Source organism: Sorex araneus, chromosome 11 (assembly GCF_027595985.1).
Source record: "Sorex araneus isolate mSorAra2 chromosome 11, mSorAra2.pri, whole genome shotgun sequence".
In the NCBI taxonomy this organism is placed as follows: Eukaryota; Metazoa; Chordata; class Mammalia; order Eulipotyphla; family Soricidae; genus Sorex; species Sorex araneus.
This window is the reverse complement of record NC_073312.1, coordinates 47,500,795-47,528,495: the sequence shown is the minus strand read 5'-3', so window position 1 is coordinate 47,528,495 and position 27,701 is coordinate 47,500,795. Positions and strand designations below refer to the sequence as shown.

Below are 27,701 nucleotides of genomic sequence, written 5' to 3'. Positions count from 1 at the left end.
TGATTGGAGAAGAAGAGGCATGTGGTATGGTTAAAGAGAGGGCTTGGAGGGCCAGAGTGATAGTACAGTAGGTGGGGGTGCTTGCCTGGCAGGCAGCCAACCGAGTTCTATTCCCAGCATCACATATTGGTCCCCTGAGCCCTCCAGGAGTGATCCCTGAGCACAGAGCCCGGAGTAAGCTGAGTAAATAGTACATTAGGCCAGGATGTTTGCCTTGCAAGTGGCCAACCAGGCATCCCCTATGGTCCCCTAAAGCCCCTCTAGGAGTAATTCTTGAGTGCAGAGCCAAAAGCAACTCCTGAGCACTGCTGGGTGAGGCCCAAAAACTGGAGAAAAAAAAAGCAAACCCCAAAGCAAAATAAAACAAAAGCAGAAGCCAGTTTTGGTACTGGAGTAATTGTACAACAGATAAGGCACCTGCCTTGCATGAGGCTCTTCCAGGTTCAATTCCTGACACTTCATATGGTCCCCTGAGTCTACTAAGAGTGATTTCTGAGCATAGAGCCAGAAGTAAGCCCTGAACCCCGCCGGGCGTGGCACAAAAACAGAACAAAACAAAAGCCAGTTTTGCTGGCCTGAAGATGTCATGGAAAGGCCAGGACCAAACAGTGAGCAGAGAGCGTGTCTGAGTGGAGGGGAGCTGCTGAGACTGGAAGCCATGCCTACTCTGGACAGCAATGAAGGTTTTATTTACTTATTAATTTGATTTTGGGGCCACACCTGGTGGTGCTCAGGGCTTACTCCTAATTGTTCAGGAATCAGTCCTGGTGGGGCTTGGGAGACCGTAAGAGTACTGGGAACGGAACCCAGGTCAACTGCATGCAAGGTGAATACCTTACCTACTGTTTGGAAAGCATGATTGTCTCTGGACCAAAGAGTGTGTGCACAGGTGTTTTTTTGGTTGGTTTTGAGTCACACCAGGAGTGCTTGAGGCTACTCCCAAAGATGATTAGGGAATGATCTGGCCCGGGCCTCCAGCATGCAAAGCATTCGCTCCTGGTCTTTGCACTCTCTCCTCTAAATATATTGATTTTTGTTAGTTTGTTTTGTTTTGTTTCAGGGCCACACCCAGTAGTATTCCGGGGCTATTCCTTGCTTTGTGATCAGAAGTGACCCCTGATGGTGCTCTGGGGACCCAGGTTGGCTACATGCAAGGTAAGGAAGTTATGCCTTGTTCCATCTCTTTAGCACCCATCTCCTTTGTGTTTTGAAGTTTTACCCTTCTCTGCCAGCACTGCCAGAGGTCCAAACTACCCACTATTCCCTCTTTGTTGATTACAAGTTTGCAAATGGGTCCCTAGTGTGCTTTATCACCTCCTTTATTTCAATCCAGGTTCTCATGAGAGTGGTCTCCTTAAAACAGGAGCCTGCATGGGATCAGAATGATAGTACAGTGGTTAGGATATTTGCCTTTCATGCAGCTGACCTGGGTTCTATCCCTGGCATCTTATAATGGTCCCCCAAACCTAGATCGAAGGAGTAATCCCTGAGCATCTCTGGGTGTGAGCCCAAGCAAAAAACTAAAACAAACAAAACAAAAAACCTATGGGGTTGCAGAGATAATTCAGGAGATAAGACACTTGTCTTGCAAACAGCTGATCCAAGTTTGATCCCCAGCACCACAGATGGGATCCCTGACCACTAAGGCCTGAGCAATGCTGGGTGTGTCCCCCCAAAAAAAAAACCCAAAGCAAAATAAAACATAGGCTCATCCGCTAGTGAGATGGTACAAGGGTTAAGATGCTTGCATTGCATGTGACCAATCCCAGTTTGATCTCCAGCACCACATGGTCCTCTAAGCACAGAGCTATGGGTAGTGCTTAAACACCACCAGATATGACCCCAAAACAAAACAAAGTGTCAATTAATGAGGCTATTTTTCAGGTCCATTAAAAGTTATCTAGTAAGTGGTAGAAAAAACAAACCTATCTGATTTCTGTAAGACCTTCCACAGTTTGCCACCTACTTCCATCACTTTGTTCTGTGTTCATACCAGGCTATATTTCTGACTCTGTGCTCAGGGATTACTGCTGTGGACTTGGGAGGACCATATGGGGTGGACCATATATGGCTGTAAAAGAGAGCTATCTCTCTAGTACTTCCTCACTCCTTCAAATCCTTCTTTTTCCCAGATGGACTCACAGCCTTTGAGTCTTGGTGCCATTTTCCTACTGGAGCAAGTCTCTGAGGTCCCAATGTTGGTTTTGGAGTGCAGTTCAGCTTGGAACTAAGATGCTCAGCTCTGCTGAAACTCAGCTCTGAAGCCACAATTGCAGCGTGACCTTGGGCAAATCATTTGCCTTCTCTATGCTTCAGCTGCATATAATGTGTGGGTGTAAACGGTTACCACACCAAAGGGCAGTTTCAAGGATTCAAGAAAGTCAAGGGCTAAGAGGAAGTCTCAGCACTTTGCAGGTTCAGAGTCCTCAGTGAGGGTTAGCTCACCATCTGAAGTAGCACTCCAGGGGCTGGAGCGATAGGACAGCGGGTAGGGCGGTTGCCTTACATGCAGCCCATCGGGGTTTGATTCCCAGCATCCCATATGGTCCCCTGAACACCTCCAGGAGTTAATTCTTGAGTGCATGAGCCAGGAGTAACCCCTGTGCATCAGCGGGTGTGACCCAAAAAAAAAAAAAAGTGGCACACTCCATGGCCACTTTCCCATCACCCACTTTTCTTTCTTTGTAGTTTGTTTTTGAGCCACACCCATTGGTGTTTGGGGGTTGCTTCTATAATTTGCTTTTGTTTTGGCACCCAGTGGTGCTTGGGGTTGCTCCTAGGGGCACTCAGGGAACCTTATGTTAGAGATCTGAACCTGGGGCTCCCGCATTCAAAGCCGTGCTCGGGGACCACTCCTGGCAGTGCTCAGGGAAGCATATGCTATACGGAAGATCAAACCCGAGTTGGTTGCGTACAAGGTATGCGTCTAATCCTCTGTACTGTCTTCTAAGCCCCTAGTTTTCTTTATTTTTTTTCTCCCTCTCTTTTATTTTTCTTTTTTCCCATTTTTTTTTTCCACGACGCTCATAAGTGATGGGGGTAAAAAAAAAAAAACCTTGGTCATTCAATGATCTTAGGCAGGCACTACTGGTTGTGTACCTACTACGCGCCCGGCCTGTTTGCAAGTTCTGTCTGCACGGTTTCTACCCAAAAGTTCTCAAGGCAGCGCGGTGGCCCGGGTGGCCAGCCAGGGCTACCCCGCAGCGCTCGGCACGCGGGGCGCACCCCGCCCCGCCCCGCCCCGCCCCCGCGCCAGGAAGTGCGGGGGCTGCAGCCGCCCGGCCGGCCGCGATGCATTCTGGGCAAGCAGCAGCACCAGATCCAAGATGGCGGCCAGCAGGAGGCTGATGAAGGTAAAAGCCATTCTCCGGCGCCGGCTGGGCGGGGGGCGGCGGCCGGGCCCGGGGGCCCCCGCGGCGGTCCGGGGCCCCTCGGGGCGCCGCCTCCCGGCCCCCCGCCGCGTGTGGCCCCACCGAGCCCGGGGGCCGCGCGCGGGCCGCGGGAGCGCCCCCGACCGCCTAGGCCGCAGCCTGGGCGGGAGCGCCAGGCCGCAATCGGGGCGTCCCCGCCGCCCCGCGCCCCGGAGCCCCTTGCCCGGCGGCGGCCGCTTCTCGGGGTCGGGCAGCGCCGGAGGGAGCGGGCGGCGTGATCGTGGAGGCCCCTAAAGCGGGCTCCCGCGGCGGGGAAGAGGCCCGGCGCCCGCGCCGCCGAGCCAACCCCGCCCTGGGCCGCAGCGCGCCGGCCTCCCGCAACCCCGCTCGGGCCGGAGGGCTCGGGCCGGGGCAGGACGGCGGCGGCGCGGACACCCGAAGTTAGGGCGGAGTGTCGGCTCGGCGTGGGCGATGGCGCCGGGTCCCAGCAAACTGTCGCTCGGCGACTGCAGAGTCACAGCGCGAACGAGTTCCGAGTCGGGGGGGGGGGGGGGAGGCGTGGGGTCGGTCCCGACGGTGGCGCGTGCCCCCCCCCCCCCCGGTCCTTCTCCTGGCCACCACGTAGTCATCCTGGTCGGTGCCGTTTTAGGGGGCGGGAAGAGGCGGGGGCTGGGGGGGAAATTTGACTTCAGTGGTGGGACTCAAAAAGAGGCCCGAGTTGATGGGATGAACTCGGTACTTTTGTGGCCTGGACGCGGCGGGGCGCCTCCTCGCTAGCTGGCACCCGCGGGGAGGGGGCGCTGGAGGCTGAGCGGGCTGCGCCCCACCGCGCCCGCGTTCGGGAGGCCACTTGGCGGGGCCGAGGCGCGGCGAGAGGGCGGCCCCGGAGCCCGTGTGCTGCGGGGCGCTGCGGAGCGGCCGGTTTCTCGCTGGGGGGCCCCGCGGGGCCCGCTATGGAACGCACGGGACCGTTGAACTTGGAGCCCGAGCCGCGGGGCCCCGCTGCGCCGGGGAACGTTTTCCGCTCTTTTGTGCACCGCGGGGTGGGCGGCGACGTTTGACTTCAGGGACCCGCGTTCCACGGAGAGGCGCAATAAGTTAACGGACTCTGTTGGCGGCACAGCGCCCTCCGCCCTCCGTGCGTTCACCGGGGCACACGCAGGCCAGGACGGTTCTCTCTCTGTCCCTGCTCGGTCCCCAGTGCAGTCGACTACTCATTAATCCCTGGAGAAAAGATTGGGGTGTGTGCCAGAGGACCCCCGCTCCCCCGAACCTTTTGAAATTTCTCGAATCCCAGCCTTTGGCATTTCCTAGGATGCATCTCACCGGTGATCGTGTGCTTGACTCCCCTTCAGGAACAGAGCTCTTTTTGTTTTTCCTAAAGCGAGTATTTCATCCTTTTTTGCTCTCCTATTAAAAGCCTCTCTGGTCTGGTCCTCAGCAATTAATTCCACACTTCTGGCTTCGCATCAAGACCTTCCTTAGGCCGCCAGAAAGTCATCCGCCCAGCTTCACCTTCTTCTCTGTCTCCTCTCTTTCCCACCCGCCTGAACACATCACTGCAGCTACTTTTGCTTCCTCTCTCTTCTCCCCTCCCTGCTCTCCCTCCTCCTCCCCTCCCTTTCTCTTCCTCTCTCACCTCCCCTCCCCTCTCCTCTCCCTTTCCTTTCTCCTTTCCCATCTCCTCCCCTCCCATCCCCTCCCCACTTCTCCCCTCTCCTCATTTCTTTCTGAATTTGGGCCACACCCAGGGATGCTCAGGGCTTTTTCCTGGCTTTGTGCTCAGGGATAACCCTTGGTGGGCTTATATAGGGTGATCATATAGTCAGCCTCAAGCATGCCAAGCGCCCTACTATCTTGTCCACCGTAGTTTTACTTTTTCACTTACTCTCTGTGTAGGCCTGTGTCACTGTATTTCGTTGTCTCCAGGAAGATACCGTTATTTCTATTTTGTAAGTGTAAAATGGAGTACAGAGGGTCTTGGTAGCTGTCGCCAGTTTCCCAGTTAAGGGGCGTGAACTGGGATCAAACACAGTTCCAAGACTCCAAAGCCGCCTCTTCCTCCCTTTGCACATGTCCAACCTCAGACAGACTGTCTTCCCCTGACTCATCTCCCTTCCTGTGAAGTCAGGTTCATCTTGAGTACCTGCCACTCTCTGCTGCCTCTCCCCCCATCCCCCCCATGACAATGAGTTGTTTCCTCCTTGTGTGACCACAACCCTTGGTTTCTCTTTGCGCACTAGTCACAGTCTGAGTTGTGTTAGACTCATCTTTCCCACCATGTTCTGAGTTCCTCAGTGGCAAAAACTTTGTTTTGGTTTTGTTATTATTTTTTTCTTTTTTCTTTTTGGGTCACACCCGGCAATGCACAGGGATCACTCCTGGCTCCACACTCAGAAATTACCCCTGACGGTGCTCAGGGAACCATATGGGATGCTGGGAATCGAACCCAGGTTTTGTTTTGCTTTTTGAGCCACGCCCAGCGGTGGTCCAGGACTTACTCCTGGCTCACCGCTCAGAATCTCTGCAGGCGCTTGGTGACCCTGTGGTGTTGGGGATTGGGCATCGACACTGAGTGATCTACACATAGGGCAAGTGCCTTCCTGCTGTGCTATCTCTCTGGTCCCAAGGACAGGAATCTTGACCTAATTTATTCAGATAGCTCCTAGTCAAGCCCAGATGACCTATTTTTGGGTTTTCAGGTTCACAGAGGTCCAAGGGGAGTTTCTGTGGTTGTTCTATTATTATTATTTTGTTTTATTCTGTTTTTTTGCTTTTGGGTCACACCCAGTGATGCTCAGGAGTTACTCCTGACTCTGCACTCAGGAATTACTCCTGGCGGTGCTTGGGGGACCATATGGGTTGCCGGGGATCGAATCCAGTTCGGCCGCATGCAAGGCAAATGCCCTACCCACTGTACTATCAGTCCGGCCCTATTATTATTATTTTTTTTTAAGTGGAGCTTAGGGGAAAAAAATTACTTAACTGAGTAATTTTTAAAGTTACTTAACTGAGTACTTAGTAAGGTGTTGGATTAGTTACACAAGTTCCTACTCTTTTCTCTTTTGGTTTTTTTTTTTTTTTTTCTTTTTGGGTTACACCCGGCGACGCACAGGGGTAAGGGGTTACTCCTGGCTCTTCACTCAGGAATTACTACTGGCGGTGCTCAGGGGACCATATGGGATGCTGGGAATCGAACCCGGGCTGGCCGTGTGCAAGGCAAACGCCCTATCCTCTGTGCTATTGCTCCAGCCCAAGAGATGAGATGTGAAATTTCTGGTTCCAAACCCAGGTTCACACTGCCTCATTTTCTTACTCCAGGTATAAACTGAAGAATATATTGAGTTGTATGTAGAGAGTCTTTCAGTTCAGTAGGTGAATGCTGTTTTAATGCTGAGCATTGGCTCCAAGAGTCATTGTATAAGTTGTTACAGATAGGACTGTGGGAGATAGCTCAAAGGCTCAAGCACACACTTAGCGCGTGGGAGGCCTGGATTCAGTCTATAGTCCCACATGGTCCCCAGAGCATTGATGGGTGTGCCCCCTCTCCCCATAGATGTTGAGAGAGAGGAATGAAGGTGTGGCTCAGTGATAGAACTTCAGAGAGCAGATGTCATGTACATAAGATCCTGGGTTCAACCCAAGCACAAAATGGCAAGAAATAAGATTGATTAATAGTTTGGGTAGCACTGTAGCACTGTTGTCCCGTTGTTAATCAATTTGCTTGAGCAGGCACCAGTAACGTCTCCATTGTGAGACTTGTTACTGTGTTTTTTTTTTTTTTTTTTTGGGTCACACCCGGCCATGTACAGGGGTTACTCCTGGCTCTTCACTCAGGAATTACCCCTGGTGGTGCTCAGGGGACCATATGGGATGCTGGGATTAGAACCCGGGTCGGCCGCGTGCAAGGCAAACGCCCTACCTGCTGTGCTATCGCTCCAGCCCCCTTGTTACTGTTTTTGGCATATTGAATATGCCATGGGTAGCTTGCCAGGCTCTCCAAGAGGGACAGAGGAATCGAACCCGGGTCGGGCACCTGCAAGGCAAATGCCCTACCCTCTGTGGTATTGTTCCAGTCCAGCAATAGTTAGGGTAGCAATACTAAATTTTTTGGGGGGCGGGGCATATCTGGTGGTGCTCAGGGATCCTGACTCTGCATTCAGGAATCACTCCTCGTGGGCTTGAGGGAATCATATAGGACCCTGGAGGTTGAACCCCTGGTCGGCTGAGTGTAAGGCAAGCGCTCTACCCGCTATAATATCTCTCCAGTCTCTATAAGATAATTTTTTAACTTTTTGGATCACGTGTGGAAGTGCTTTATGTCCCATGCAGTGCCAAGAATTGAATCCTGGCTTCCTTCATGAAAAGCATACACACTAGCTAGCCTTTGAGCTTTTGCTTGGCCCAGTAAGAATGATTGTTATTTGTATTACTCTCCTATGTGCAAGGATTTCTTCTGGCTCTTTGTTCAGAGATTGTTCCTGATGGTGCTCTGGGTACCGTTCGGGGTGCCTGAGAATTGAACATGTAGTGTCTCCTTTGTGCAGTGCAAGCAGGCACCTTACCCAGTACCTCTCTGGCCCGAAGTTGTTTTTGTTTTGTTTTTGGGTCACATTCATGGGTTACTTCTGACTTGGCACTTAGGAATTACTCCTAGTAGTGCTCAGGGAACCATATGGGGCACCAGGGATTAAATTTTTGTCAACTGCTTGCAAGGTTAACTCCTTACCCCTTGTACCATCTCTCCAGCCCCAAATGTTAGGGGTTTTCTTTTGTTTGTTCTGTTGTCATAGCCAGCTGTGCTCAGGGCTTCTTCCTGGCTCTGCTCTCAGGTCACTCTTCGCCAGCTGGGGATACCGTGAGATGCTGGGGATCTAATCTGGGTCAGCCACATGCAAGGCAAGCACCTTACCTGCTTGTACTATCTCCAGTTACCTGAGTGATTTTTGATGTCAAAAAGTGTATAAATGATGAGTTTTTTTTTCTTTTAAACATAAAAGTTTATTGTAAAGTAAGAAGAGGAAAAAACTCCCTTGCAGGGAGGAATTTGGTATAGAAATAAGTTCATAAATTAATTAAATCTTTAAAAACTTTAAAAAACTGATTTCCTCAGATAATGTTTTCCAGGACTCTTGGTATAGAAAACAAATACTGTAGCAATGAACAGTTTTTGCAGCTATTATAAAATAATTTATTAAATGTAGAGTGATTTACTTAAATATTGAGCTGAGGTTATTTAAGGCGTAGCTGAATTGGTAAAAAGTCTTTTTCTTGGGAGCTGGAGCAATAGCACAGCGGATAGGGTGTTTGCCTTGCACGCAGCCGACCCAAGTTTGATTCCCAGCGTCCCATATGGTCCCCTGAGCACCGCCAGGAGTGATTCCTGAGTGCAAAGCCAGGAGTAACCCCTGTGCATCCCCGGGTGTGACCCAAAAAGCAAAAATAAATAAATAAAATAGAAGTCTTTTTATTATATTTTACTTATATTTTTGCTTTTGGGGCCATACCTGGTGTTGCTCAGGGCTTTCGTCTGACTACACTGAGGAATCACTCCTGGTGGATTCAAGCCCTTTTAGAAAGGTGAAGACCCTCTAGGAGAAATGCTGCAACTGAGGTTGAGAAGAAAAGTTCAGACAGCAGTTTCTCTTACAGGTTTTGCTGCTGTAGCTTCTGTGCAGACTTTTAAAAATGGTTACAATTTGTTTGTTGCCAACTGCTGAATTAGTTGGTAGCAAATTGAAATGTGTTGAATGCTTTATTAACACTGTAATTTATAAAAAGGGTTTGGGGGAATGGTCCTTTTGGCAAATGCATTTTTTTTCTGGGGTTGGGGAGAAGGGGTGCCAGAGAGGGGTGCCCACAAGGCATGCTCAGGGCTCCCTGCTGGGAGTGCTCAGGGGACAATATCACCTGCCAAGAACCAAACTGAGATCAGCTGTGTGCACAGCATCTCTCTCCCTGCCCCAGGAAATGCTTTTTAAGACTTTATCGGGTGGGGCGTTTGTCATGCCTGTGACAGACCCAGGTTCAATCCCTGCTATGCCATATGATTCTCTAAGCCGTGCTAGGGCACCTCTGGCGTGGCCCCCCAGACAAAACCAAAATAGACAAAAAAGAAAAATAAAGACGTCTAGATTTAAGAGAGGGGTTAAATTTTAGTAGGTATTGTTAAAACTATTAAGATAAGGAATTGAGATTTGGGGGGGTTACACCCAGTGGTACTTAGGCTGTTCCTGACTGCTCAGAAGTGGTACCTGGCAGTGCTGGGAGTGTCATACATGGTACCTGAGGTCAAGTCTTGGTCAGTCAGCCAAATGTCTTAACCTCTGTGCTTTCTCTCCGAGCCCTGGAACTGGGATTTATGGCACCCTTTTAATGCTCTTTAAATCATGTTCCATATTGGTGTACTTGCAGTCCATAATCATATGTGATGAGTAGGAGGAGTCGTTAAATAACAGTTCGTTTTCTGGGATTCATTGTACTTAGCGTTGAGCTAGTTTTGTTCTCTAGTATGTTTTTTTTCCTGAGGTTGGGCCATTAATAGAGCATCGTGTGTGTTAGGTAGGTGTGTTGGGTGTGTCAGGAGGTGAGAGCAGTTTCACAAACGACCTGAATTCACTGAGAGAATCCTTGCCTTTTTAATCCTAAATTCATGCCTCTCAGTAAGTTGTGACTATTTTAGCCTCCCTTAATGATATTCTTTGTAAATGTTTCTCTATTAAAAGATAATTGGGACAGGCCCTGGCAAAGAGTTATCACAATACTTGAGACCTTGTTTTTTGTGTGTGTGGTGCTGGTGATTGAATGCAGGACTTCATGCATGTGCTCTGCCACCGAACCACATTCCTGACTCTTGGATCTTTCCTAGTTTTGGGGCCACACCCTGCAGTGCTTAGGGCTTACTTCTGGTTCTCTGCTTAGGGGTCACTACCAAGTGACCGTCTTCAGTACCAGAAATAAAAATGGTGTCAGCTGCATGCAAGACAAGTGCCTTACCTACTGTATTATCTCTCTGGCCCCAGTTTCATCACTTTTTATTTAACTTTACCTGTAGAATAGTCCCCATCATGGGCATGATGACAGCCTCTCACTCCAACCCCACACATCTCTGTGTTTCTCCATGGCCGTAGTGTTTCTTTTGTTGGGGGAAGGGAAGGTGGAGCTTCTATGGCTGGATGCTCCCAGAAGCTCCCGGGGCAAACATTTGGTGACAAAGATTTAACCTCCAGCCTTTTGAACCATCTCTGTGGCCTGACTTTGCTTTTCCTTTTTTTAACTTTACTTCTTTTTTGGGGTTTTGGGCCATACCTGGCTGTGCTAAGGCCTTAGTTCTTGCTCTGTTCTCAGAGACCATTCCTGGCAGTAGTTGGGGAACCACGTGGGGTGCCATGGATCGAAACCAGATTGGCCACCTGCAAAGCAAGCACCTTACCCGATGTACTTAGTATTTCTATAGTCCCTGAAAATATGCCTGTGCTCCCTCTCTCCCTTCCCTCCTCCCTTCCTCCCCTCCTCCCCCCCTCCTCTTTTTTGGGTCTCATCCAGCAATGCACAGGGGTTACTCCTGGCTCTGCACTCAGGAATTACTCCTGGTAGTGCTTGCGGGATCATATGGGATGCTGGGGATCAAACCCGGGTTGCCCAATGCCATTTGGCAAGGCAAATGCTCTACCCACTGTATGGTCACTCTGGCCCCGTACCTGTTCTCTTGTAATGTACCACTAAATGTTCAGGAGATATTTTTTTATTTTCTTGCTAATGTCTGTGAATACCTGAAGGGTTTTCCTTTGATTGGAACAGATGGTTGGCATCCAAGGCTAAGCTTATGTTGTGCCCTGTACATCTGTACTGCCATAGTTTGTGGTCCTCTTATTTCCTCAGTCACCAAAAGAGAAACTGAGGACAGCCTTTACATTTTCTCTCATTTTTAGCCATTTGACCAAATTTGCTGAACTTTGCCTTGATCTCTCTCTCTTTTTTTCCCCCTCCATCCTCATTGCTATTCCTTTAGTTTAAACCAAAAATTCTCAAACTTATTTGGACGACATCCCCCTGGAAATGTTTCTTTTAAGTCAGTAAGCAGCTCTTTCCCTCCTAGCTGTACATGAGGTCACTATCAACCCCTCCCCAAAATTGTTCCAGTTCCCCACCCTCACAAGAGCAGTGTCATCCTCCCCTTTTTTGGGGGAGAGGGGGAGAGACGACACACTTCAGTGCTCAGAGATTCTTTTTGGCTCTGCACTCAGGAATTATTCCTGGCAGTGCTCAGGGGACCTCATGGGATGCCAGAAATTGAACCCAGGTTAGTCGCATAAAGGCAAAAAACATTCTTACCTGCTGTATATCATTCCTGCCCCAAGCATCATCCTATTTGGGAAACGCTAAGCTGTCTTGTTTATATAGTTGAACAACACCTGCAATGGATTCCTCCTCAGTCCCACACGATTCCTCACTAGCATGGTGTTAGTGCACAGGCTCAGACCTGCTCTGAGACTGAGATTAATCCCAGCAGTTAGGACTCTATATTGAAAGCATATATACTCCACATTCTTTTTTATGTTTTGTCTTTGGGCCACAGCTGGCAATGTTTAGGGGTTTCTCCTGGCTCTACACTCAGGAATCAGTCCTGGTGGTTCTCAGGGAACGATAAGGGATGACAGGGATCAAACCAGGGTTGGTTGCAAGGCAAGAGCCCTAAGCCCTGTACTATTGCTCCAGCCCCTGAAAGTTCACATTCTAGTTCTGCAGTTAGAGCACTTGCCTTGCACATTGAGGAACCAGATTCCATCCCCAACTTTGCTGTCATGTTAATTACTCCCCCACACAAAGTCCACATTCCTTAGCATGTTCCTTTGGGCCTGATCTCATCATGCCTATCTCTTCCACTGAGTATGGAGTCTCCTCAACATTGCATCTGCAAATAGGTTACTCTTGTCCTTTAAAGACTGAGTCCAAGGAGCAACTTCTGCCCTTGAGGAACTCAGGGAGAAAATAGCGTGCACCAAGAACAAAGAATTCTACTCTGTGCTCTGTATGCTGGATGTATGCCAGCTGACTAATGGAGTACAGGGGGAGTTAAAGACCCTGTAGCAATACGGAGGTGGAACTTGGATTTCTGTCAAGAATGAATAGAACAAATTAAGGTTTCAATAGTTGAAGAGGAGAGGGACCTGGCAGCCAGTGAAGTTGACCGGTTTTTTTCTTAATAGGGCCAGTGGTGTTGGAGAGGTTTGGGGGCTACCCCCAGCTAACTTTACGGTTGGGTGTTTTGGCCTGGTGGTGTTCAGGGGCCATGCGGTGCTGAGGGTTGAATACAGGGCCTACCAGTGTCTCTCTAGCCTGAGTTTGAGAAGCTTTCACTCCTCAGTGGACATGGTAGTGCTGTAAAGGATACTCTCAGGGATTGTGGGGACTGTTCACTCACCTCCTGATACGGCCGCATGCTTCTGACCCTGTGCTATTTCTTCCTTGGGCTTCAGGCAAGTTGGCCTTTGAGGCACTACCCAGAAACAAAGGGAGCTGTTCTGGTTTTTCCCCAGGAGTGATCAGCATAGGCTTCCTTGGGCCTCGGAGCAGCCCTCATTCAGCTGCTGTGGTGAGCCAAGTCCTGTAGCTCCTCATCAGGGAGGGCTGCCTCTCTTTGAAGCCAGATCAGGGAGGGCAGAGCTGAGGGGTTTAAAGGGTAGGTGACAGAGAGATGTTGCAGCTTTTCAGTTTGGGGGCAGCAGATGTAAACCCAGTCACAGCTTAGTTATCAGGGCTTTTTGTCTGTTTCTCGGTTGCCTTATTCACTCTGACTACTTTGTCACTTTGACTGCAGCCAGCAGTATTCAACAGCATGGCCAGCTCTAGACAAGGGGTTTGCCCTTGTTGGTGCTCAAGGGACTGTGTGGCACTGGCATCAAGCCTGGCCTTTAGCATGCAAAACATGAGCTTCAGCCGTATGAATTATATCTCATATTCCCTCTGGTTCCAGAGTGCGTAGATTGGTATATTCCCTCTTCTGGTCTGCCTAAAAGAGGGAAGGAAGGATCTTTTATCTGGGCAGAACTATTGAGGAGGACAAGTGTGTAGTTAAGGGCATGGGTTCTGGAGTGTGTGTGTGTGTGTGTGTGTGTGTGTATTTTTGGTTGGTGGTGGGGCAGACCCAGCAGTACTCAGGCCTTACTCCTTTTTTTTTTTCTTTTTGGGTCACATTTGGCGATGTCCAGGGGTCACTTCTGGCTCTGCACTCAGGAATTACCCCTGGCGGTGCTCAGGGGACTATATGGGATGCTGGGGCTCGAACCCGGGTTGGTTGCATGCAAGGCAAACGCCCTACCTGCTGTGGTATCGCTTCAGCCCCAGGCCTTACTCCTGACTGTGCTCAGAAATCACTCCTGGTGGTGCTCAGGGACAGTGCCGGGGATTGAACTTGGGTTGGCCACATGAAATGCAAGCAACCTGCCTGCTGTGCTGTGGTTCCAGCTCCTGAGGTTCTGGAGTTTGAATCTTGCCAACAAGAGTGAAGCTGGACAACTTAATTAACTTCCTGTGCTTTAGTTAATTTATCTGTGTTGTGTGAAAGTTGGATGAATTAATATATTATCAAGTGGGGGGCTGGAGTAATAGCACAGCGGATAGGGCATTTGCCTTGCACTCGGCCAACCCGGGTTCGATTCCCAGCATCCCATATGGTCGCCTGAGCACTGCCAGGGGTAATTCCTGAATGTAGAGCCAGGAGTGACCCCTGTGTATCGCCGGGTGTGTTCCCCCCCCCAAAAAAAAAGCAAAAAAATATTATCAAATGGTTGGAAGAGTATATTAATATACTGAGGGTAAAAAGCATGTAGGTATCATTGGAAGTGAGCAATACATGTTCCAGGGCAATGAGGGGAGCAGTGTGGCCAGAGGAGAGAATTTGTGGGAGTGAGAGCAGTTAGTGTGGGCAGGGGGGTGTGACCAGGTAGGTGCAGCTTGACTGGTCATGACCTCACCACCTGGACACTCCATTATCTTACTCTTAGTGCAGTCCTGCTTCTTGAAGTAGCCAGTTCTTTTGTGTGCTTGCTGGGTTTCATGTGTTCCAGGCATGCACTTTACAATGACCCTATCCCTATCCACATCCCTAGCCCCTGGAGTAGCTTACTCTGTAGTGTTAGTGAAAGGTTTGCCGAGATAGGTGCATGAATGTGTTCTTATTTAGAAATGTTTGTATTTTTCTTTTGCTTTTGGGTCACAGTTGGCATGCGTAGGGGTTACTACTGACTGTGCACTCAGAAATTACCCCTGACAGGCTCAGGGACCATATGGGATACCAGGGATTGAACCCAGGTTGACCGCATGCTACCCACTGTACTACCACTCCGAAATGTTCATTGTTTTTTAATGAAGTTAAATTAATTTCCAGGTGGCTGGAGTGATACAGCACAGTGGATAGAGCATTTACCTTGCACACGGCCAATCTGGGTTCGATTCCCAGCATTCCATATGGTCCCCTGAGCACCGCCAGGGGTAATTCCTGAGTGTAGAGCCAGGAGTAACCCATGTGCACCGCTGGGTGTGACCCAAAAAGAAAAAAAAAATAATTTCCAAGTGTTTCATATTTTTTCCTATCCTGTATGTATGTGTAGTGCAGCAGTAGTCTCACTCTGCTGAAAAATGAGTTCTGAAAGGCACTGATCTGGGAGGAGGGAGTGAGGGCTAGAGGAATTGTTTACTCAAAAAAAAATTTTTTTTTGCTTGTTGAGTCACACCCAATGATGCACAGGGGTCACTCCTGGCTCTGCACTCAGGAATTACTCCTGGCGGTGTTCAGGGGACCATATGGGATGCTGGGAATTGAACCCAGGTTGGCCACGTGCAAGGCAAACGCTCTACCCGCTGTGCTATTGTTCCAGCCCCTACTCAAAAATTTTGAGTTATACCTGGTGGTGCTCAGGGACCACTTCTGGTGGGGCTCAGGGGACCATATGCCATGCCTGGTATTAAATTGGGATTGGCCACATGCAAAGCAAGTATCTTAACCTGTGTACTATCTGTCCAGCCTTAAGAAAATTCTTAAGCAAATAGTTGCAGTTATGGAAATAATGCTGAATTTTCATCTTGTCTTTTAGCTTTGGAGCAACATTTAAGTAAGGTTGCTTCTGGTGGCTTTCTCCTTACTCCTGATCCTTGCTAACAGTCTTGGATTCCAGGGCGTCTTCACAGATGGGAAGCTAAGGCTTACAGGGCACCACCCACTCATTGCCCATGCCTCCCTGAGGGGCAACACACAGAGTAGAATTTATTTAGGATAGTGTTTTAGGTTATGTTCTTCTTTATAGTTCCTAGCCTGTTGATTTTAAATCTCTGTACTTCATTATCTTGTGAGATTTTGCTTCTGCTACTTTCTTGCCCAGTTAACAGAGGGGTGAAATATTGTTTTGACAACCCCAGAATCATTAGGGCTGTTTTTGCTAACACAGCAGTCACTACTGTTAAAGTCAGCGTACATCGAGGTGCTCTCGTCTTTCTGAGATGAGGGTGTGGCTGACTCATAGGACTGGAGAGAGGTCTAATTCAGAAGTTGGACACTCTTGGGGCTGGGATGAGAGTACAGCGGGTTTGGCATTTGCCTTGTACACCGCTAACTTGGGTTCAGTCCTTGGCATCCCATATGGTCTGCTGATCATTGCCAGGAGTGATTCCTGAGTGCAGAGCCAGGAGTAACCCCTGAGTATCACCAGGTGTCTCCTCAAAACAACAACAGCAACAAAAGTTGGACATTGTCGAATTCTTTTCCAGAGAGTTTATGGTTTTTGCTTCGTAAATAGTGTACAGAGCTCTGGTCATGAGAATCCAGCATGTGAAAGCTAGGGCACAGGACCATCCAGCGTATAATTATTTTTTTTCTTTTTGGGTCACACCTGGCAATGCACAGGGGTTTACTCCTGGCTCTGCGCTCAGGAATTACTCCTAGCAGTGCTCAGGGGGCCATATGGGATGCTGGAATCAAACCCAGCTCGGCCACGTGCAAGGCAAACGCCCTACCCGCTGTGCTATTGCTCCAGTCCCCCCAGCGTATGATTTATAGAGCAGTTCCCTGCTGTCCTGCGGCATCGGGTTTGGTGTGCTCAGACCTGAGGAGGTTGCTACTGCCCTTGTGGAGCTCAAAGTCTGGGAGGGGCAGTGGACTCTGGAGTGTGTGATGTAGGTCAGGAATGCCAGGCACACCCATGTACGTGTGGAGCCAGGCACACTTTCTGGGAACAGACACAGCCAGGAGCTGGCAGCAGCACAAGAACCTGGCCCATCAGTAGGCCACACTCCCAGGATTGTGGGCCGTGGACTCCTTTAAGCCTGTCACAGTGTTTTCTTCAGCCACAAGCTTGGACCTCCAAGAGGTCCAAGAATGACCTCTTGACCAGTGGCCCACTTGCCTGGAGCAGTGTGCTGTGGGCTCATGGTAATAGGATGACTGAAGTTCAGGTCTTGATGTCTGCCGTTTGTGTCTTCACCTTGAGCTTCGGTTTCCAGATTTTCTCCAGTGAATAATGAAATTGCCTCCTTGAGCTGTGGTAATAACTGATGTGACAACAAGTGTAAGATAGCTGGCACACTGCCTCACTGTGGTGAGGGGTTAGCGTGAGTTCTGCCCCCTTTTCTGAGTATTAGTTGAAATGAGACAATTATTTTGGGAGTGGGGGGGGTCTCAAGTCTTAGTTTTCGAATGATAATGTACTGAATTACAATAAAATTAGGTCTTAGTGTCATGGCCACAGGTTACTCTGTGTAAGCTTGAAAAGTGCCCTTCTGGACTGGAGAGATAGTACAGTGGGTAGGGCACTGGCCTTGCACACAGCTCACCCGGATTCAATTCCCCGGCACTATGTACAGTTCCTGGATCCCTGAGGCACAGAGGCACGAAACCAAACCAAACAAAAGTGCACTTCTGTCAAAATTAATGACTTTAGTTACACAGAAAGAGGAGATGCTCTTTCAAATCATTGTCCTACTAGTTGTATAGGTATTAGAGAATGATCCTAGACTTAGTTTTTTTTTTTTTTCTTTTTGGGTCACACCCGGTGATGCACAGGGGTTACTCCTGGCTCTGCACTCAGGAATTACTCCTGACGGTGCTCAGGGGACCATATGGGATGCTGGGAATCGAACCCGGGTCGGCTGCATGCAAGGCAAACGCTCTACCCGCTGTGTTGTTGCTCCAGCCCCTTAGGTTTAAGGACATTTATGTGACTGCTTTAGAAGTCCAGCTCCTTCTAGGTTTTGTTTTGAGGAACAGGAGGATCCAGGAAACATTTCCTTGTACAACACAACACTTAATGTCTAACTGTGAAGGGATGGAACAGGGGCTGTGTATGTTCATGTTTTTGTCATCATTAATCTTGGGAAGTGCTGTTCTGGACTAGACATTCCTAGAATCCTATCGAGTAAAAGGAGCTCCCGAGCTGTCCATTTTCACGGAGTCATTACCGCCCTGTCCCACTGCTTTGAGTGCCTGAGATAGTCATGAAAGAGGAGTCAGAGTTCTGGCCCTGCCCTTGACAGAGTTTGTGACTTGAACTTCTGATTGTTTACTTTATTGTTTGTGAAATGAAGTTCATGTGCTTGATTTGTTCATCCAAGGTGTGTCTTCAGGTTGTGGTGATAATCTCTGTGCTGTTCATTTTGAACACTGTTGCTGTTGTAACCAGTTGCTGCTTCACAACCCTTGTCTCTCAGGATCTTGCTCCTATTTTTTCACATGGTTGCTGTGGTTTATGCCTCTTGTCCAAAGACACATTTCTAGCATCCCTTTCAGTTCTGGAGATTGCTTTTTTTTGGGGGGGGTGGAAATGCACACCCAGTTGTCCAGTGGTGTTCAGGGCTTATTGCTGACTATGTGCTTAAATACCACTTCTGACAGGTCTCAAGGAACCATGAGTTGCTGGGGATTTAACCCATCTTGGCAACATGCAAGGCAAGCTCCCTTTCAACTTACTATTTCTCTGGTCTTTCTGGAGACTTCTTTGAGAAATGATGGGCTCTTCCCTAGCAGGGAAGATGCTCTCCCCTAGCATCTTTCTAGTTATGTACTTTGGAATCTGCGCGCGCGCGCGCGTGTGGCGCAGGGAGTTGAACCTTGGTCGTTCTTTGTGTAACACATGTGTTCTGCCAGTGAACAACATTCCAGTATTCCTCTTTTTTAGTATTTAGGTGTTTGGACCACACCTTGCAGTGCTCGATGACTCTTCCTGTCTCTGCTTACGAGTGACCCGTGACAGCGTTCAGAGGACCATGTAGTACTGGGAATTTGGGTGTTTTTTGTTTTTTTTTTTTTTGCTTTTTGGGTCACACCCAGCGATGCTCAGGGGTCACTCCTGGCTCTGAACTCAGGATTTACCCCTGGCCGTACTCAGGGGACCGTATGGGATGCTGGGAATCGAACCCGGGTCGGCCGCGTGCAAGGCAAACGCCCTACCCGCTGTGCTATCACTCCAGCCCCAGTACTGGGAATTTGGACTTGGGTTGTGGCCACTGTAGCTGCATGCAGAGCAAGTGCTTACCTGTCTGCTGTACACCTGTTTTAACTTCTGTGTTGGAATTTTGAAGGTTTTGATATTCTGAGCTGGTCCTCTTGAGGGGTGTATGGTGGTGATACTGTTATCCCTGCTATACATATAATTTTCTTTTCCTTAAAAAAGTGTGAGCAGGGAGATAAGGTAGTTCAAACAGTTTCCTGCATTGCCAGGAGTAATTCCTGAGCACAGAACCAGGCATAAGCCCTTAGCACGGCTGGATATGACCAACCTACTACTCCCCACTCAGTCCCCCAAATGTGTGCAGGGTGGGGAAGTAGCTCAAAGGGCTATATTGCATGCTTTGCATGTGGAAGCCCTCTGTTTCACACCAGCACCACATGGTCCCCCAAACAGTGAATCAGGGTCCCTGGTACCTGAGCAGTACCAGGTGTGGCCCATCCCACCCTCACACCAATATAAATGATCAGGTTATTTCTAAAACCCTTTCTTTTGTTTGTTTCATTTTCAGGTCACACCCATTGGTACTTAGGCCTTGCTCCTGATTCTGCACTCAGGGATCACTCCTGGTGGGGCTTAGGGAACCATATGGGGAGTCAAAGATTGAACTCAGGTCAGCCATGTGCAAGACTGGTGCCTGACCTGCTGTACTGTATTTCTTTGGTCTCTCATTGAAATTTAGTTCTTCTGTTTTATGCTTGAATCCATTAGATATTGAAAATTGCATTACACCATTGCAAAGACAACAAATAGAGCCCCTTGGGGTTGGAGAGACAGTTTATCAGGTAGGTGCTTGCCTTGCACTCGGCCAACCCAGGGTCGATCCTTGGCATCCCATGTGTTCCTTAAGTACCCCCAGGAGGGATTCCTGAGTGCAGAGACAGGAGTAGGTCCTGAGCAACACCCTATGTAGCCCTCACCCTACCCCCTCAAAAAAAAACCCACAACAAATAGAACCCCTTAGTAAAACCAATATAAATAAATGTTCATGTATAATTGGTTCATGCTTCCCCCCCCCCCCCCCCCCGCTTTTTGGATCACACCCAGCAGTGCACAGGGGTTACTCCTGGCTCTGCACTCAGAAATTACTCCTGGCGGTGCTGGGGGACCATATGGGATGCTGGGAATCGAACCCGGGTCAGCCACGTGCAAGGCAAACGCCCTGCCCGCTGTGCTATTGCTCCAGCCCTGGTTCATGCTATTTTATAATACTTAACTGAAGAGTAATTTATATACAAATGATTAATTAGAGATATTTTTTAAAATATTGCAAGTACTAGGAATCAACAAAAGAGATGAAAGGCTTATACAAGGAAAGCTATAATAATCACTGCAGAAAAATAAAAGAGGAAACAAGAAATGGAAACACACTCCCTTTTCATGGGTTGGAGTGATCAATATTGTGAAAATGGCAATCTTGCCCATACAGATTCAATACAGTTCCTATGAAAATACCCATGACTTTTTTTGGGGGGAGGGTCAGTGCCCTACCTTCTGTACTATCTTTGCTACTCCTTTCCATGACATTTTTTAAAGATGGGCTATTGAAATTTATACGAAATAGTAAAAACCCCCAAATAGAGCAATCCTAGGGAAAAAGAAGATAGGATGCTTCTCCTTTTCCAATTTTAAATTATATATAAAATTATAGTAATCAAAACTTTGTGGTACTGGAGAACAGACTCACAGACCATGGGAATAGAATTGAGAATCCAAAGACAGATCCTCGCATTATATGGATAGTTAATCTTGGACAAAGAGCAAAAAGTATGAAGTAGAACAAGGAAAACCTGTTCCAACAAATGGTGTTAGGAAAACTGCCTTTTTTAATTAAAATTTTTTTTTCTTTTTTAACTTTTTGGGTTTACCTGGCAGTGCACAGAGGTCTGAAGTGCATGCTTTGCCTACTGGAGCCCCAGAATCATCGGTCTGGGCCAGGGAGATAGCTCAAAGGACTAGAGTGTGTGCAGACCCCCAGAATTCAGTCTCTGGGTGTGTGCCTCCTCCTCCACCCAAGTTCTCCTGAGAGCTGTGGGATATATTTCTGGTGATTCCCGCCCCTGTCAACAAAAAAATAAAAACGAGTGACCACTGAGGGTTTTTCAGGGTTTGTGAGGGTCACCCAAGGGAGTTTTTTCAGTTCATTTTCAAGGCATTTGCTCAGTGCTTGCCCAAACCTACATGACTGTTCATCTGATTAGTATGACCGAGCACTTTGTGCACTGTCTCCTCTTTTTTTTTTTTCTTTTGCTTTTTGGGTCACACCTGGCGATGCACAGGGGTTACTCCTGGCTCTGCACTCAGGAATCACCCCTGGCAGTGCTCAGGGGACCATATGGGATGCTGGGATTTGAACCCGGGTCGGCCGCGTGCAAGGCAAACGCCCTACCCGCTGTGCTATCTCTCCAGCCCCTGCACTGTCTCCTCTTGGGAACGCGCTGAGATTTCTATGCAGATGTCCTGCCACTCCCTTTTCATTTTTGGAGTTGGACCTGGGACCTCACACATGCAAGGCAAATGCTCTAGCAATGCTCTAGCACCGAGTTCCATCAGCAGTGTACCGTGTGGATCTGCAGCAGTGTTGGGCCACGACCACATCTGCTAAGGCCTGTAGAGACGTTCTTCAGTGGTTCATTTCTGCCACGTGGCACACTTCAGCCTGGAGTGGACATCACACTTTTTCAGCTTGGAGTTTGGGCATTTTTTTCTTTTGAAGAGCTGGGTGGCACCCCGGGCTCTTTCTGGTTCTCTCAGAAGTGGACCTCTTTCTGAGAAGCTGCTTTCTTTTTCTTCCTCTCCATTTGTCCTGATTGGACAGCTTTTCCTCTCAGGGAGGCTTCACAAGGGAGTTGCCTGGTTCTTCCTCCTCTTGTGTTTTCCCTCTTTGTTTGCATTGCACCATCATCTCTTAGAGCTGACCTGGGACTGCTGCTTACTTTGAGCAGAACTGAAATAAGCCTTGATGGGGCATATTTTATTTAAGAAATAGAGAGGACCCTTTAAAGTGGATGAAAATAATGCACTTCAAGTTAGGATATGTGGACAACACTGGATTCTTCCATCATTTGTAATACCCATTTAAATTCAAACTCTGAATTGTTTTCTTTTTTTTGTTTGTTTTTTTCTTCTTTTTGGGTCACACCCGGCGATACACAGGGGTTACTCCTGTCTCTGCACTCAGGAATTACTCCTGGCGGTGCTCAGGGGACAATATGGGATACTGGGAATCGAACCCGGGTCAGCTGCCTGCAAGGCAAACGCCCTACCCGCTGTGCTATCGCTCTAGCCCCTAAATTGTTTTCTTTAAATTTCTTCCCAGATTTTCATTCTCAGGATCATTCTCATAGGAGTACAGTTTTGCTTAATCACTCTCATAGAAATGCAGCAATGCCCAGTTCTGAGTCATCTTGCTTTTCTGTGGAAAGGACCTTCAGATAGGATATGTCTTTTTTTCTGGGTGATCTACCTTCTTCAAGTTGTTTTTAGTGAAGGCATGATTGGCATTCCAGGGTGAACAGTTTCTGTCTGTAGGACTGTCTTGCAATGCAGGACTTTTAGCACGCAGGCGCCTGACAGTGCAGTAGTTCTCCACAGCTCTGGAGCATGTTGGGAAATCAGGATGGGGTGGTGTCTCAATGCCTGACATCTAGTAGACAAGAGGCTCTGGCGTCAGTGCACCACCCTGCCCAATTGCTGGTTACATCCTCTTGAGAAACACTCTCCAGGGGTCTGCTCAGCCTTCTCTGAAGATCTTGCTCTTTGGTTAGTTTGCCTTGGTTTCTCTCACTTCTCCCTTACAATCAGTTTTTGTTGACTAGGATTATGCAAAGGAAGTTGCTTATTTCTTCCATCTTTGATGAGTTTAACTTGACAACAAAGTAAGTAGAGAGAGTTTAAGTTGTGGATTCCCTGCACCTCCCAACTCTGTTCTTCTGTAGCTAGGCTGTGTGTGGTATTCTTTCTCCAGATAACAGCCATTTATTTTCATTTTAACTTCTATTTTATTTTTGTTTTTGGGCCACACTCAGCAGTACCTAGTGAGTGTGCTTACTCCTCAGTGGTCAGGGGTCACTCCTGGGGAGTAGGGGGGTCATATGGGGTTCCCAGGCTTGAATCTTGGTCAGTCATATGCAAGGAAATGCCCTACCTGCTCTACTCTCTCTCTCTGGCCCTTATTTATTTGCTACACCTGGTAGGTTCATGGGCCACTCCCTGCTTAGTGCTCAGAGGTTGTCCCTGGCTTGAGGGACCGTGCAGTGCCAGGAGTCAAACTTAAGCCTTCTGCAGGCAAAGCATTTGCTCCAGCACTTTGAGCTAGCTCTCCAGCCCCACATCTCTTAGCTTTGTTCTTTTATCTTTTGTGTGTGGGGGGGTGAGGGGGCCGTGGATGGTTTGTCTGGGCCATCTGGTGGTGCTCAGGGGCTGCCCCTGGCTTTGTTCAGGAGTTCAGGAGTGATCTCTGGCAGTAAGCAGGAAACCGTGTCAGGGATTCCAAACAGGGTGGAGGTGGCAGTCCCATGCAAGGCATGTGTGTTCTCGCATACACTCTCCAGCCCTTATCTTTTGATATCAAGGTATCTGTTTCCTTGCTTACAGTGTCCACTTTGTCCTTCCTCTCCCACCATCCCATCAAGATATAGTTTCTCACTGCCATATTGTACTTTAATTCCATCATGTCATTTATTGTAGTTCTTTGATGGCATATTTTCTTGTATTTGTTACCTGTACTTAATATTGTTACAGTGTGGATTTCTGAAACCATTGTGTATACTTGCAGATTATTAAAATATTTTATTTTCTCCTATGGATATTGGAAATATTGTTTTCTCTTTTGTGTATGTGTGTGTTGGGGGGGGCAGTGTGTATGTGTGTGAGATGAGGGCTGCTCTTGGAAGCGCTCAGGGGACCAATCACATGCAATGAATCAACTGAAGTGGCCTTACCTCCTGAACTACCTCTCTGTCCCTGTTTCTTCTTTGTTCTTTGGCTGATTTCAGAGTTCTGTGTGGAATTTTCCCCCCCTCAGTTTTTGGTATGAAACGTTTGGTTTGGGGGTCATGCCCAGTGATGCTCAGGGCTTACCTTTGTGTTCAAGGCTCACTCCTTGTGGTGCTCAGGGGACTGTATGTAGTGCTAGGGTCAAATCAGCTTGCAAGGCAGGTGCACCCTTGGGATATATCATGTCTGATGATACCCTTGGGTAGGACTCAGTTCTTAGGAACGTATTTACTGTCCTTAACCAAGAATCTTCCTCTAATATCTTGAACCAGAGACTAGAAAGTCAGAGTTCATGGAGAGCACTACTCTCCATGGAGTCTTTCCTCCTTTCCCGAGTCCTAACATCTGGTCAGTCCCATGAAGCAAGTGTTTGGACACAGCCTTGAGCTGCTGGGTCGTGCTGATCCCTGTCCTTGTGCCTGCCCTCTGAGACTTCCTTTCTGTTTGGAAAAGTGCTGGAGTGGTTGTGAGGGTGTGAATCCTCTCTCCCCCTAAATCTGCAGTCTTCAGAATCCCCAGGTTTGTCTGACGAGGCCCTGGTATCAGCTGGAAGACCAGACGGGAGTGCTCTATCAGGTTTCACGTTGCCCACCTGCAGGCTCAGGAAAGGGAGCCAGGCACCCTCCGCCCGCTTGAAGTGCCCTAACACTGCTTCCTCTCAGGGGTTGTGTGTCGACCAGAGGGGAGCTCATCTCTCAGTGGCAGTGGCTCTCCTCTTACTACAAACCCCGAATTTGGAATCCTGTGTACTTGCTGGACCAGAATTTTTGGGGTTGGGGCCCAGACCCAGGCAGCTGGCAGGCATTTTGGGTTGACAGCTATTAGCCCCTATTGGAACAGACTTCCGCACCCCCATTTATTTTTTTTAATTAATTAATTTTTTTTTTTTTTGCATCACACCTGGTGATGCTCAGGGGTTACTCCAGGCTCTGCACTCAGGAATTACTTCTGGTGGTTCTCGGGGAATACGGGCTCCTGGGGATCGAACCTGAGTTGGATGTGTACAAGGCAAATGACTTCCCTGCTGTGCTATCACTCTGGCCCCTGAGCCCTCTTGATTACTGTGGTGTACCAGCGGATGCCAATAGTCCTTTCTGCATGGGTTGCTTGACTTACTGTTCTTTTGGTTTGGGGGCTACACCTGGCAGTGCTCAGGGACTACTTTTAGCCATTACTCAAGGGGTCACTCCTGGCAGTGCTTGGAGAGATCCATGCAGTGCCAGGGATCAAACCCTGCCCTTGCCCTTGCATTGATGCTCCTCTGGCCTGTACTGTGCCAGGCACTTGCGTATTCTCCAGTTGAGGACCTGTCACGGGCTCTTACTGGTCCTTTCCTTTGAGGTCGGTTCCTCCTGTGCCTTGTTTTCTTCGAGGCACCTTGTAAACTACCAGCAGTGTGAGGGGAGTGTGGGATGCGGAACATCTTTTGGGTTTTGTTTGGGGACTGATCAGAGCCCCAGGGCCACTGTGAACAGAAGCACTGTCCAAAGCTGAGGCTGCCTGGTTCTAGAGACATGTATGGATGGGGCTAGCCAGGAGGTGACCACGGCTGGTGAGGAAGCTGTTCTGCTGGCCCAGTAGAGGAAGCGTCAGACTCAGAGGTGTGTTGCTCTGGGCTTCTGGAAGAAAAGGAATCCAAGAGATGCAGAAGAGGCTGTTGTGCTCTGGACAAAAGGCTGAATTGGGATGTTTAGGCATTGAGGGGGAAGCACATCCCTCAAGGTGTGTGAGAATTGAGTTATGTCGGGGAACTTGGCAGTCAGGTGTCCAATAGGTGTCTTGATTTTACTACCTGCTACTGGCCATTGAACTGTCAGGGGAGTGGTGGGAAATAACAGGTCAACACAGAGGTGAAAAACAAGAGACAGACAGTTCTCACTCTCAGGCAGTGCCCTGATGCAGTCACAGTGATTGTGTCTTTTGGGTGAAGTGGGCTTTGGTGCATGATTGTGTGTAATAATAATTCCTCATACTTTCGAGGGATTCTTATGCTTACAACATGGTTTCTTCTTCATGGTCTCCAGTTCTGGGTCTTACCACTCTGGTTTTCAGCTGAGGAAACTGGAGTTCAGGGAAGATTTTCTTTCCCTTCTTGTCCCAGACTGGAGGGTTGTTCGTTCTGCTCTGTACCCATGCCGAGATAATACTCCTTTGGAACTGCACTACAGTTTGTGTTTTCTGCTTCTCCCCAGTTCCATTTTCTTTATATCCTTGGTGTCACAGTCCCCAGCACATAAGGAGTCTTAGTTGGAAGTTGTTAAATCTACTGCACCTTCTCGTACCCCTAACATGTGGATGACCCCTACATAGCTGCTCTGTGTGGAGGGCCAAGGGAGTTTAAAAAGAGGCATAGTAACTTTCCAAAGAAAAGGTGTTGCAGCCATAGGGGCCTCGTTAGTTTCGTGGGTTCACCAAGTGGGGGCTTGTCTGGGGCACGGGTAGAGGGAACTGCTACAACTCTGGGACTTTCAGCTGGTCTAGCACACTCTGAAACATTATTGGTAGTGTCACTTGATTTAATTTGAGGGAGTCAGGAGGGATCTTAATATGTGGTGTTTTCCCTTATTTGACACCCTTTATGCTTTGTTAATCAACAGGAGCTTGAAGAAATCCGCAAATGTGGAATGAAAAACTTCCGTAACATCCAGGTTGATGAAGCTAATTTATTGACTTGGCAAGGGCTTATTGTTCCTGTGAGTATTGAACACTTCCACTTCTTATCAGATTATTCTTTAAGGTGATGTGTGTGCTGTTGGACTTTCTGCTCCCAAGTGGCTCTTACTATCATAGGCAGCCAGCAAATGCAGTGAGGTGGGCTGTTACCCTAGGGTAAAATGGTAGGAACCTTAGCCTTGGGGTCCTGAGTAGTGTCCCATCTTCAGTCTGGTTTGTTTTGTTACATTCTGGGGGTGGGGGGTGGGGGGGGTGGTCCCTAAGCCTTCTAGGTCTGTGCTTCTCCACCTGGGAAAGGAGTGTGTGTCTGTGCTCCTGTTACTTTTAGTCTCCCCCAGCTTCTTTCTGCCTGGTGGTCTCATTTGTCCAGATGGGTCATCTTTGACTTTTCTTGGGAGACGGCAAATGTTCCACCTAGTTCTTCTCTTTGCTTTCCTGCCTAGTTTTGCGTTTGTGTCGCTAACCCGCTGGCTATCTGTGTTCTGGGCTTTACTAAACCTGGCTCTTTCCATTCTGTGCCTCCCGTTGTCTCAGATCCCGTTGCCTAATGACCTGCGTGTCCCCTCACCCAGAATCTTTTCTTGGGCTTCTGCCGCCAGTGTCTCCCTCTCTTTTCCCCTCATGACTTCTGCTCCCACCTTGTGTCCTCAGTCTCTTTTTCAGCTGGTCTTGGGCATCTTCCTAATAAAGCTCTCTCGTAGTCTCACTGTCCCCCTGATTTAATGTCGGCTCTTTTTCCATTACTTTGTCTTCTCAACCCTCTTGAAATTTGTCCTGTACTGTTGTAATCCTCTTCCCTGCCCTCCTGAGACAGCTTCCCACCAAGCGCACTTTCTCTCCTCAGTTCTGACACTCTGGCAGGGCAGCCCTGGTGCCTCCTGAGCCTTTAGGGCCTGTGCACTGCCCCCGACCCCAGTTCTCGAACCACTGCCCTGCTGCTGCTTCCTCTTAGCTCTCAGGCCTGCAGATCCTGTTAATCTTTTGCTTTTCTCTCACTCTGTTTTGTTTCTTGGGGATCCTGATTTTTCCAGAATCGTGGGTTGTTAGATATGAAGGATTGTCAGTTCTCCAATTGAGCCTTCTCCCTAGTCACCCCTTTGTCCATAAATTGACCTCACTTGCATGAGTGTGCCTTTCAATCTCCCTGGCTCACATCTGGAAC

The 27,701-nt window shown here is 48.6% G+C and overlaps 1 protein-coding gene across 2 annotated transcripts in view; it reads left to right on the top strand.

The window, feature by feature from the left end:
• Positions 1 to 3,268: 3,268 nt before the first annotated feature.
• Positions 3,269 to 27,701, top strand: part of UBE2L3 (ubiquitin conjugating enzyme E2 L3) — a 50,056-nt gene continuing 25,623 nt past the window's right edge. Inside the window, exons 1-2 of one of the 2 annotated variants that reach the window (XM_055119252.1) lie at positions 3,292 to 3,353; positions 26,464 to 26,559. In XM_055119252.1, coding sequence (XP_054975227.1) covers positions 3,327 to 3,353; positions 26,464 to 26,559 — 123 coding nt within the window. In that variant the 5' untranslated portion in view covers positions 3,292 to 3,326. Of the gene's footprint in view, positions 3,354 to 26,463; positions 26,560 to 27,701 lie in introns of both variants that reach the window. The other variant, XM_055119253.1, reaches the window with a different exon arrangement.